The 13,404-nt window shown below is 34.4% G+C and overlaps 1 protein-coding gene across 1 annotated transcript; it reads left to right on the forward strand.

The window, feature by feature from the left end:
- The first annotated feature begins 7,977 nt into the window (after positions 1 to 7,977).
- Positions 7,978 to 11,768, forward strand: LOC132287065 (G-type lectin S-receptor-like serine/threonine-protein kinase CES101). Its single transcript, XM_059789545.1, has 7 exons — positions 7,978 to 9,916; positions 10,007 to 10,108; positions 10,201 to 10,370; positions 10,441 to 10,651; positions 10,748 to 10,985; positions 11,082 to 11,232; positions 11,354 to 11,768. The coding sequence occupies exons 1-7, from the start codon at positions 8,698 to 8,700 to the stop codon at positions 11,660 to 11,662; spliced, it is 2,400 nt and encodes a 799-aa protein (XP_059645528.1). The 5' UTR covers positions 7,978 to 8,697; the 3' UTR covers positions 11,663 to 11,768.
- The last annotated feature ends 1,636 nt before the right edge of the window (positions 11,769 to 13,404 follow it).

Below are 13,404 nucleotides of genomic sequence, written 5' to 3' on the forward strand. Positions count from 1 at the left end.
AAAATTTAACAAAAATAATTTATCCATTAATTTTCAATAAGTTATTTTACATGCCCCGTCCGATGGATTCGACCTCAACCTTGACATAAACTTTTGCTAAATACCGACAAAGTAAAAATAAAAGAATATTTTACCTAAAAAAGAAAAATATTTTTCAAAAATAATATTTTACGTTGAAACAAACGGAGCCTTATTGTATATTAATCTTTTGAAAATGAATTTCTTGATAATTTGTTTACGATTTTTAACTATTTACTTCCAGTTTTTTTGAATTTTTTATGCACACAAATTTCCGTATGATTTTTCTAACCAAACCTATATTTGAGATTAAAATTTTGACTTTGCCCAGCTTGAATGCCTACACAACTTTGAATTATAACGTGGCTATTAAAGCAAGGACCATCTCTAATGCTAAAAGCTATTTTTGCATGTTAAATTTATATTTTGGCAGGTGCTACAGTGTTCAAATATTACATTTTAGCAATTCCGCTCCAATGATGCATTTCATGCAAAATGCTATTTTTTTAATACATACATCATTTTTTTTCAACTACCATTCCCACCATTCATATTTGCATAGTAATATTAATATTAGGCATATTCCAAGTTAAGTTGTAGACATTAGAAGGAAACTAAAATTAAAAAGAAGCAAAAATCTAAAATATTTCGGCAAAAAAGGAAAAAAAAAAAAAAATGATATATATATTTTTAAATTTTTTTTTTTTGGGAATTTATATATAGAGTTGAGAACGAGAATATAGATGGAGGTGATTGGGGAGGCTGAAATAATTTGCCCTAAAAATATTTTGTTTTTTTAATAATAATATAATTAAATATAATATATATATTTAATTATATTATTATTAAAAAACAAAATATTTTATTTTTTATGATCATTTTGAGGTAATCACCGTAATATACATTTTATTTCATCAAAACAAAGATTTTTAATTTTTTTTTTAATTTCTGTGACTTCTATTTATTTATTTATTTATTTTTTCAATTATATCTACAAGAAAATTTGAATTTGGGCATGAAAAACAAAGAAAAATCTGATTTGGATTAGAAATCTGCATAAGGGAAATACAGAAAAATAATCCCCCCCCCCCCAACCCAAATTTGAAATAGTAGTAGCTATTTCTTGTGCTACAATTGACATCAGTTTTGGCAAAGTTAAAAATTGGCAGACAATATAACATTGTATAGGAGAGCCCATTTTTAAGCCCACTTGCTATATTTTAGAAATGGCATGCAATATAACACTGCATTGGATATGCTTTAAGCTTCGATTTGAGTAAGTTGAAGGTCAAGTCAAAATGAGCTTAGATTAAATAAACATTCTCGGCCTGTTTGAGTTGCACGAAATAATATAAAGTACCCAGTGATTGCTTGGTAGATAGGTTCCTCGGGGAAATTGGACCTCTTTTTATTAACGTATTTCCAAGATTTATTTATTTATTTATATTTATTTATTATTATTATTATTTTTACGAAACGCCTTAAAGCACCTAAAAGACAAAGAGTGATGCTATCATGAGAGCTCTCTTTTGATAAGCTCTTCTTATTTAACCAATGAATTAAAAGAATCATTAAAAAGCTCCTTTGACTTTTCATAAATCTCAATAAACTATTTTGATCTAGTGGCTAAATAAGAATAGCTTATACATCTTATCATGACTCATCCTAGCATTACTCAAAGAAAAAAAAGTAAAATGATTTTTGAAAGAATAATGATATGAACTCTGAATTTAAAATGTGAGATAGAGGTGGTTGGCTTTATTGTTGTTTATGATAGTGGCCCTAGTAACTCCTCCTCACATTCCAACTTCAAAGAACATTTCTCTTTTTAAAGATTTGTCTGATATCTTGTCTCACATGGAATCTAGATGGGAATGTCTTGGGTTAATAAGGATTGATATATAACACTACTGTGATGTTTTCAATTTTCGGCATTTTTCATTTTTTCTGGCCAGACGGTCTCGTGTGGGACCCGCTACCGGAGTTGTTGCATCCGGAGATTTTAGTTGGGTCCATTTGCATCATATTCATTTTATTTTATATGTTTTAAGTGATTGTGAATTAAATATGTATATGTATGTGGGTGGTCTAAAAAGAAATAAAGATAAAATAAAAAAAATTAAATTAAATTTTTAGTGGTGGGTCCCACTACCACCTTAAAGGGGCAAAGAGACCACAAATGGTCTCAAATCTCTCTTTCTCACGCAGCTCTCTCTCTCCTCTCATTTTCTTTTCATTTTTCTTTTTCTTGAGACTTCGATTTTCTCTTCCATTTTTCGGCTAATCGGTTGGAATTCCGGTCTTGGTTCCTTGATGAAAAATGTTCATCTCATCGTTCTTTATCACATAGTCAAAGGGTTTATTTTTCAGAGGAGCGATAATTATTTTATGAATTTTTGAAATTTGTGGATCTAAGGCTTTGGATGGGGTTTTGGGCCACTTAGAGTCGGATTCCGGAGCTTACCCTTTGGAACAGTAGAATCACCTCGTCGACGGCTACGTTTCCATTGAATAGTTTTCCGTTCCGTGGCCGTTGACCGGCGTTGACTTTTGTTGACCGACATTGACCGCGTTGACCCGCGTTGACTTTTCCAGCCGGAGATATATTTTGGCTACTTTTGAGGTAGGGATCTCTAATCCATACAATCTTGCACCTTAGTGAGTTAATTTTACTTGAATTATGTTCTAACATGCTAAATAGTGTTGATTGTATTTTGAAGTAACTTGATTTGTATAGATGAAATATATGAACATGTGAAATAATCAAAACTGTATGAAAAGCATGCTCTATTTAAATTGATTGCCTTGAGAATGACATGATTGTTGTGTTAGAAAATCTATGCCTATGTGTGTTGATGATATTATGAGAAGCATGTCTATGTGTAATGGAATTTGTATTTTGTATGCCTAATTAACTTGAATTTTTGCAAGTTGCTTATGTGTTGTATGTATGTTAAAGGGAAGCATGATTACCTATTTTAGAGATTTGAATTGCAAAGTACGTGTGAAAGTTGTATGGTTGAATTAACGAATTGAAGCATGACACATTTATGCATCCATTGGGAAAGGAAAATGGGAAAAATGTTTTGAAAGCAAATGAAATGATTTTGGGTAAAGGTTTTGAAAAGTGTTTGTGAAAACCGGATGCCTAGGAGGCGCCTAGTGGTCTGTGGTGTTAGTGTAGTCTAGAGGGGAGTATAGTTGAGCTAACTAGGCCGGATGCGACGCCTTGGAGGTGCCTTGTGGTCGTGGATAGTTAGCCAACCCACTCCTTGTGACGCCATAGAGGTGCTATGGGTCGGATAACACTAACGGTTTGGATGTTGAAACGGAAATGTTTCGAAAAATGGGGAGTGACATGAGCATGACATTGCACTTCATTGGCATACATGGCGTGATTGTGACTTGGATAGTATATGTGTTTATATTAGATGATGTGGTTATGGTATACATTCCCGGTATAGCATGATCCCGTTTTCTTATATTCTATTCTATATGTGGATTCATGGGGTCATAAGAAGTGTGTCATAGACACTTCCTACTGAGCTTATGCTCACCTCTTTATTATTAACATTTTTCAGGACACGGAAGGGAAGTGGCAGACAACGCTCCTCCACAGGGTTCGATGGGTCAGTGGACTGTTTTGACGTATTTCGTAACTATGATCTCTTATTATTATTATTGCTATTGCTATTTTTTTTAAAACCCTGTGACGACATGTATATTATATATATTGACGTAGGAAAGGACGGTAGTGTCCTTAATTGACCTCGGGTTCGGATAAGGACCCGGTTAGCGATTCAGACCCTCGGGTTTGGGTCGTTACAACTACATAATACTTATTACAAATAGTATTGGAGCTTACTCAATTTTTGATCTGAAGTCACCTAGATGGAAAAGTCTTGGACTAATAAGGATTGATATGTAACACTACATAATACTTATTACAAGTAATATTAGAGCTTATCCAATTCTTGATCTAATATTACCCCACACAATGGGCCAAATCTGCCTCCGCAAACAAAATCATGCTCAGGACTAAGATTGGAGTCATATGTACTGGTTCAGGATTTGATAGGTCAAATGTTTCGGAATTTGTTTTAGGTCAACATTTCCTGAAGTTATCTTCCTAGGCTGCCTCCTAACGTTTATTTTGGTATCACATTTATCGGAACAAGTTGCCAAATTATATATAAGGTGTGTTAATTCATACTTTGTGATTTTAAGCTATGTGCCTATGTGTGTGTGTTGTGTGTGTATGTGTGTGTGTATATATATATATATATAATTTGTCTTGGCATCATCTAAGTCACATAAGGAACATCATCTACGAACTTTTAAGTGATCTATGTTGAATGCTTCCAATAGTCTTTGGAATTGTCTTTAACAACTAATAAGACTCTGGTTTCTTCATATTAAAGAAGACGGCATCTGATTTCTTGTACTGCAAATAGGACAATATTGGGGATTAAATCAACTCTATCCTCGACTAAGTTGATACATAATCATCCAAATATCACAATCATCCTGAAAAATATGTGATGTTCACAACGAGAAGTTGTTTGTCAAGAGTCTCAAATTGCTCTTTATGGCCTCCAACTCCAGAGTCTGTGCTTGTTTCTTAGCATGATTACACTCTTGGGAGTGTTCCTTTACCACGTTTAATATGTTCTTCAATGGCCTCCAACTCCAAGAAAGTCCATGCTGGTTTGCTCTTTATTGTCACTTTGTACAGCTTGTGTAAAAGCCTGGTTTAAGCAACACACATCATGACAAGAAGCCGACATCTTAACAGCAACCAACGTCTTGTCTCCACGGCCAACAACATCTTTAAATTAGGTTTCTTCAAACTCAACCCCTCATCGAAAGCACTGTCTATCAAAAATCGCCCTAGGAAAGTAGTGAAGAACCCAGTTAATGGCTTATTGGGAGTTCTAATTTTAGCCCTTAGCAGTAAATTCAAAATAACAAACAGTGCAGGAGAGCTGCCTCTTTTAAGTTCCCATCACAGAAGAAATGCTAGTAATCCAAGTGTTACTCTATTAGATTCTGCGAATTTGGTTCCAGGGGAAGTGAATCTCAATGAAACTGCATTCCACAAATTACTGCAAAGCATGGGATATTGTAAATCATTCTTGGTTTATTTGCCTGAGGAAAAAGTGGACAGAAATAGTTACACAAATGCTGATGATCTTGGTAGCAAAACACTCTGTCCTTGCAAGACAGAGGACATGTCTTTCGTGCAAAAACGAGGTTTTCTCAACCTCATGCACTTGAAAGATCACACATTCTGTGATCCCTCAGTGAGCCACACAGATTGTGAAGGCATGTGCTGGGCAAATTGTGGTTGTGTTGCTTATGTAACTCTATTCAAAAATGATACTGGGTGTGTATATTGGGTGGGAAAAGTGGAGTTCACTGAAACCCCTTGTTCTTCTTCTCCTTCTGTTTTATCTCATAAGATGCAACATTTGGCAACCTCCTGTTGCTATTTTCCTCCTATATTGCCTAACACAGATGATCTGCGAGGAACTAAAACTGAATATGGTAAAGAAAGTAATTTAGATAGGTGGTGGTGGTTATGGTTCCTCATGACAATTGCAACTCTTCTAACAATGTTCATCCTTGGCTTATTTCATTATTTAAGAGCAAAAGGTCTTGAAGCACCTAAAGGACAAGACAGTTTTCAAAGTATGTTCCATTACGAATTATAATGATGTTAGTATATGAGTAATTACTTTGATTTCATGTACAAATATGCTGTAGAGAAAAATGTAAGCAAAGAAATGTCATCACTTGAAATGGGATCATAAATCTTATCTTCCCACAGAAATATTAGTGCAGATAAGCTTGAAAAAGGTGAGAAATTAAGTGAATTTTATTCGTTCAGCTATGCAAGCATATTGGCTGTTACCAACAACTTTTCTCCCTCAAACAAGCTTGGAGAAGGTGGGTTTGGACCTGTTTATAAGGTAAACTTACGCAGACTTGAACTAAGCGCATGACTTCAAATCCTTTTTTGTTAGAGAAGAAAAAGAACCTGAGAAACCCACAGTTAATATAGAGATATCGCAATCTATAGGGTGTAGTGCACAATGGACAAGAAATAGCTGTGAAAAAACTCTCACCCCGTTCCAGTCAAGGACTAGTGGAGTTCAAGAATGAGATTATGCTTATTGCCAAACTCCAACATACAAATCTTGATAAGCTTTTGGGTTTTTGTATTTAAGGCAAAGAGAAGCTGTTAGTCTATGAGTACATGTCGAACAATAGCTTGGATTCTTTTCTCTTTGGTATGTATGGCATCTAAAATTATCTCCTTATTTGTGATACTTCTATCTAGACTTCAAAAACTTATCTCTAATAACATTCATAAAGTACACTTAAACAGATCCTACCAAAAGGGAAATCTTAAATTGGAAGAAGCGTAGTGTTATCATTGAAGGGATTGCTCAAGGACTTCTCTATCTTCACAAATATTCGAGATTAAAAGTGATCCACAGAGATTTAAAAACCAGTAACATATTACTTGACAATGATACGATCCCCAAAATATCAGATTTTGGTATTGCCAGAACGTTTGATCGAAATGAATCTGAAGCAAGTACAAACAGAATTGTTGGGACATAGTAAGAAAACACCTTTTTTATGTGGTTCATTTCCTTACAAAGCATCATTCATACTCACATTGAAATTACATTTAATGTTGGATCCAGTGGTTACATGTCTCCCGAGTATGCCACGGAGGGAATTTTCTCAGAAAAGTCTGATGTCTTCAGCTTTGGAGTCATACTTGCTGAGATCATTAGTGGCAAGAGAAATACTAGTTTCTCTAACATGGATTGCCCACTCAACCTGGTCGGATATGTAAGTTAAATTCCTCTCAGAATATATCAATTACAAATCAGAATTAAATTATGAGTAAAGATTGAATGGTAACTAATTAACCTTGTTGATGAAATTGTTGTAGGCATGGGGCTTGTGGAAAGAAGGTAAGAGTTCAAAGCTAATTGATCAAACAATGATCGACTCATACTCCAGAAATGAATTGTAGAGATGCATCCAAGTGGCTCTGCTGTGCGTACAAGAATGTGCATCAGCTAGGCCTACCATGTCTGATGTTGTTTGGATGCTCACAAACAAGAACATGCCCCTCCCAACTCCGAACCAACTTGCATTTTGTTTTGGAAGAAGTGAGAGAGACTTCAACAAACACAAGTCAGAAAATTGTTCTCTGAATTTATTAACGATTTCTACATTAGAAGCTAGATAGTCGTAATCTTTCATTTCATACATCTAAAATGTTTCTGACAATGTAATATAGAAGGTATTCTATAATCAAACTCAGCCGGCTAAAATGTACAGAGGAATATAGGAAACTTCGCTAGAATTTCAATTGGCCAACATAAACTGTTCCCAATCCTCCTTTTCCAAGTAATTTCCGGAAGTTTTTGGTGATGCCAGAATAATTTAAACTGTTGGACTCTTTAGTTCCAATGCTCCATGTTCTTCTTTTGGCTTTAAAGCAAGCTCCTTACATAACTTGCACACTCAATTTGAGACTTGAACTCTCAGCCTCTACTTTGAGAGGTATCTATATCGTTGATCGAATTACGGTTCTTTGATGCAAAACCATCAGACTTAAAAGATCAGATGAAAATATTGTTTTATCACTTATAGACTATAGTACAGTATTTTTGTTTTAAATGGCCTCTTGCTAACTTGATCAAGGCAGGCATATATGCTCTAATGAGTATTATTTGGGACAAGAAATAGTGGAAAATATAAAGCCACGTTTCGCATCATGAAATTGATGTTTTCGAATTGAAATGAATTCGTGCGCCATAATGTCTTTGTGTTTTACGTCATATATATATATATATATATATATATATATATATATATATATATATATATTTTGTGAGGATAAGAAGCTATTGAACCTTCCAAAGTTCAAGACCTAACAAAACAAAAGAATTCAAGAAGTGAGCATTTGGGGGCCAGAAATAGTCACCATTTTAATTAAATCTTACCATTAGGTTTCGTAGTAAAATATTTTTTATTTTTTCATTTTTTGGTGTTTGATTGTCGTAAAATATTTATGAAAAAAAATATTAATTTTTGATAAGATATTTTTCACGTTCCTTCTAATAATAATAATAAATATTTACTGAATAAAAAGAAGAAATTTTATGGGACTTGTGAGACAATATGGCAATAATGATTTCTATTTTGCAAAGCTTGCAAAAAAAAATTATAATTTGATACTCGTATTCCAATGTGACCTTTGAGAGCAACTTTATAGAAAAAGTAAAAACAAAAAATGAAAATTTTATAATTTGATACGCGTATTCCGAGTATTGTAATCCCTGATGTGACTTTTGAGAGCAACTTTATAGAAAAAAAAGAAAAAAAAAAAAAAAAAAAAAAAAAAAAAATTGAAAAAAAAAAGGGGACTTACATTTTTCTAAATAGGCATGGCCCAGCTGATAGAAAAATCCCTTAAAGCAATTCTACATCGTCAAGACTTTGATTTTTCTACAATTAACGACCACATAACTTGTTTTTGTGGACTGGCTTTGAAAAAAAGTAGATGAAACAAACATCTCCGGAAGGGAAAAAAGGCTAAGGAAACAATATCATCATCCCATATATCCCAGAGCTTTTACATGCCCATTCATGGCTACCAGAGAAGGAAAGATACTCTTTCTTCTCGGTTTCTCATTTTGCATATTGATTTCCTTTTCTTACCAGCAAACAGACACTCTTCTACAAGGCCATTCGATCAGGGATTATGAGTGCTTGGCTTCAGCGAACGGGACCTTCAGTTTACAGTTCTTCACGATCAACACCCGCGTTTCAAAGGACCGTTACTTTGGAATATTGTTTCGCTACCGCTATGGACGTGTACAGAATTGCATTGAGGATTCCAGTGACAGGCGATATGTAGTGTGGGTTGCCAACCGAGACAACCCCATCCGTGACACATCTGGAAATCTCATGATGCACAGCAATGGCACGTTGAAGCTTTCATATAGTAACAACGGTCTTATTGAACTAAGTTCTGTTGTAACAATAAGCAACACAAGCGCTACACTATTAGATACCGGAAATTTTGTACTCAGGGAAGTGAATTTGGATGGGTCTACTGGAAAACTTTTGTGGCAAAGCTTTGATTATCCTACCCACATGCTTATAGCCGACATGAAGATTGGAGTCAACTTCAGAACCGGGCATAACTGGTCATTAACATCATGGTTGAGCGACGAGCTTCCTGCCTCGGGACCTTTTACCTTGGGAGTAGATCCCCATGGAGTAGATCAATTGATTATGTGGTTGCGAGGGAATGTTTATTGGACTAGCGGGCCTTGGAATGGCCAAGCATTTGAGTACATGGATCATTCATCATACCCTGAACAGAAGCTCCCCGATTTTAGATTTGTCTCAAACGAAAATGAAAAGTACTTCACATTTTCAACTACAGGTGCTCTTTATTATGACTTGTACTATATGGATTTACATGGTGAAGTTTCGGGTTTTTTGCCATCTTTAGGTGGATGTTACAGTATCAATACCTTCAGGGGTCCAAGCGAGAAGTTGCAATCCTGTAGGTGGAAGAAGTTGCCAGATTGCAGGAATGATAATTATTATTTTCACGGACATGCTTCTATGGATCCGTATGGTTCTAATGATGGATTGATGGTAGATGAAAGCCCCAATACAACTCTCTTTGATTGCGAGGACCAGTGTCTGAGGAATTGTTCTTGTGTTGCCTATGCTCCTATAAATGATAACGGAACCGGATGTCAGATTTGGCTCAAAGGAATGAAATTCGACTCATTTGATATTTCCGTTTATCCAATACCGATATATGCTCTCCATTCAAAAAAACGGTTAGGTAATCTTATTTCCTTTTTAATTAACACATGCATACTGTCGTATACTTCATTTTTAAAGAAGCATGTCGTGTGCTGAATACCAATTTCAGTAATCAAGTGGCGGAAATGGCTTGCCATCGCGATAGGAGGAGCTCTAGTTGTCATTTTATTCTGCTACTTGTGCTATGTAAGATTGAGAAGGGTAATTAAAGGTAATTTCTCGTGGACTAACTAATGAGATTTTTTCACTCTAAAATGATTTTTAATGAAATCAATGTGTATTTCTTTTTGGTAAATCATACAGAAAAGAAAGACGCACAGATTTTATTAGAGCTCGGAGTTCCTACGAAATATAAGGACAAGAAGAAGGGCCATGAGTTGCAAGTATTCAACTTCGAAAGCATAGTGGTTGCTACAAACAATTTCTCAGACACAAATAAGCTTGGAGAGGGTGGTTATGGACCTGTTTATAAGGTAAATTTAGAGACCCTTTTTATCAAAACGATTTTTCGATATCAAATTTTTTTTTTTTACCATGTCTCAGGGCAACTTTCCAGAGGGGCAAGTTATAGCAGTAAAAAGGCTTTCAAGGAGTTCAGGACAAGGATTAGTGGAGTTCAAGAATGAGATTTTACTCATTGCCAAGCTCCAACACAATAATCTTGTTAGGCTTCTGGGATGCTGCATTGAAGGAGAAGAAAAGATGCTAATCTATGAGTACATGCCCAACCACAGCCTCGATTTCTTCTTATTCGGTTAGCACTGATCAGTACTTTTAAGTTTTCCCATCACGTTGATTATCTATCAAAATTAAGCTCATTTATAAGTTAATCTACAAATTGCATGTACAGAACCTAGTAAAAAGTCATCCTTAAATTGGAATGAACGTATCACCATTATCGAAGGGATTGCTCAAGGACTTCTTTACCTTCACAAGTATTCAAGATTCAGAATAATTCATAGAGATTTAAAAGCCAGTAATATATTACTTGATGAAAAGATGAATCCAAAAATATCAGATTTCGGCATGGCTAAAATATTTGGGGAGAATGAATCTGAAGCAAACACAAAGAGGATTGTTGGGACACGGTGAGTAAATATATATTACATCTACACTGATGTCATGTGAACAAATTTTATCTGTACGTCCTCAAGTGCTAATAATTTCATCAACTATTAATGCAGTGGTTACATGTCTCCAGAGTATTTAATGCAAGGCATTTTTTCAATTAAATCTGATGTGTTTAGCTTTGGAGTGTTGCTGCTTGAGATTATAAGCGGCAAGAAGAGCCATAGTTGCTATCATTATGAGCGCCCACTCAACCTTATAGGATATGTAAGTTGCTTATCTGAATCTTTATTCTCTCTCTAATTTCCTGGTAATCAAAACTATTTTATTCATACGACTCAAAGTTTTGTCATCCCCTGTTTCTTGTACAAAATTGGATTTGTTTCAGGCATGGGAATTATGGAGAGAAAATAGAGGTTTAGAGCTTATAGACCCCACACTGGAAAATTCATATCAAACTGATGAAGTGTTGAGATGCATTCACGTGGGTCTCCTATGTGTACAAGATAATCCAATAAATAGACCTACCATGTCCGATGTTGTTTCTATGCTCACCAAGGAAACTACAACACTTTCTACACCGCAACAGCCGGCCTTTTTCATTGGTGGGAATGTCCTAGAGGCAGATACCTCCCAAGGCATGGCAAAAAAAATTTCTTTTAATAATGTATCAATTTCAGAGATGGAAGCTAGGTAAAGGTACCAATTATTTCCTGACCATACATGTTTGTATTGTGAATTCATAATACTTTGTATTCAGTATTTCAATTAACAACAAAGTTGGATGAATAAATTGAATTAATTATGTGTGACTTTGTTTATAAGACAGTTTAGATTAGTCTATCTTTTTTTATAGTATTCTTTCGTGATATGTTATTTGTCAATCACTACTAGTTTTTGTAGATTTCAATGCTTCTGTCCAAGTTTTATACGTCTTTGCTAATATTAAATCATCAATTACAATTGGTAGCAAATCAGATTCATTTTACTCTACTTGAAGCTTTCATCCTCAATCTTTCTTTTGAAAAGGCAGGAGACCATAGTACGTAGGCCCTGTGGTACAAACTTAATTATTGCTCACAAGGATTATTTATTTATTTATTATTTTATTGATAAGAATATTATATATAAGGTTTTTTTTTTTTTTTTTTCTTTTCAATAAAGTGTAAGCTTGATATTGTAAATGTTTAGAGTTTACAGACCCCATATTAGGTAATGCATATCAAAATAATAGTGTTGAGGTGCATTCACGAGGAAGATATTTTCGAAGTTATGTCAAAAACTCATTCCTTGGATAATGGATCAATTACAGATATGGAAGCTAGACCAGCATGGTTGTATAATGAATTCCTAACTCTTAATTCGGTACACGGTTGTATTATGTATTCCTGATATGTTATTCAGAGTTGAATGAATGTAATAAATAATAATGTGGGTTTTTTTATTTTTATTATTATTTTTTTTTCACATGTTTACAGATGGTTAATTTAGGTCAGCACTGGCATTCGTAGCTTTGCACATGCTACTATCCCAGCATTGCACTTTTATATCTTCTAAAATATATTCCATGAATCTCAGCCAGTCTCAAACATAGATGAGACCAGTGAACTTGTTGTGAATCATAGCTTAACACTCAAAAAAGACTAGGATGGATCAGTTCATATTAATTGGTCTCAGAATTTTTCAGAATCTCTATCTGCATAGCTAAAGTGAAGATTTGACAGGTACACTAGTTGTAGATTGATCTTGCAGATATGCATATCAGACCATGCATGGCTTGACCTGGTAAGTGTAGCATTCATTAGATACTCTGCAATTTATGAGCTCGATTTATTAGATCAGAACTGATAAAAATGACAGTAAAATCTGTGAATATGGGTTCAGGTTTTAGCGAATTCAACCATCCCTTTGCTGTAGTCAATTTGTACGATAAGATCCTTGAAAGGATCCCATAAAAGAAATTTGTGTTTAATAAGTTCATGTTTCAGACGAGGTGAACAGAAAATTAAATCCATTTATCCTGCATTTTTTAAAAATTCCACTTAAATTTTTAGAAAATAAAGTGGCATAATTACTCAACCCATAAGGAGATAATGCTATTGTTATATTTTATTGATTAAAAAATTAGAGTGCAAATATTATGTCCCTATTTATTAAGCATTATTTTCGTTACAAAATTCAAAAGAACAATGCTAGCCTCCTCACCACCAATGTGACATAATGATAGAGTGACATGTGCCTATTTTGAATTTAAAATATGAGAAAAAAACTAACAATTTTTAAAAAAAATTTCCTTTATCTATTTTAAATTCAAAATGGACAAGGTGACATTCTATCATTATGTCATATCAAATACTGAAGAGTAGGTTCCTCTTCACCCATACCAGTAAAAAGAGACAAGTACTGTGCAAATTAAAATTGGGTCAGTGGTGGGGCATG

Source organism: Cornus florida, unplaced genomic scaffold (genome assembly GCF_030987335.1).
Source record: "Cornus florida cultivar Cherokee Brave unplaced genomic scaffold, ASM3098733v1 CherokeeBrave_3.0.0_Hap2_Chr11, whole genome shotgun sequence".
NCBI lineage: Eukaryota > Viridiplantae > Streptophyta > Magnoliopsida > Cornales > Cornaceae > Cornus > Cornus florida.

Coding starts and splice junctions, on each gene's coding strand:
- LOC132287065 (XM_059789545.1), top strand. CDS start 8,698: ATGGCTACCAGAGAAGGAAAGATACTCTTTCTTCTCGGTTTCTCATTT. Junction 10,109..10,200: donor ATTGAGAAGGGTAATTAAAG/GTAATTTCTCGT, acceptor TAAATCATACAG/AAAAGAAAGACGCACAGATT. Junction 10,371..10,440: donor GTTATGGACCTGTTTATAAG/GTAAATTTAGAG, acceptor ACCATGTCTCAG/GGCAACTTTCCAGAGGGGCA.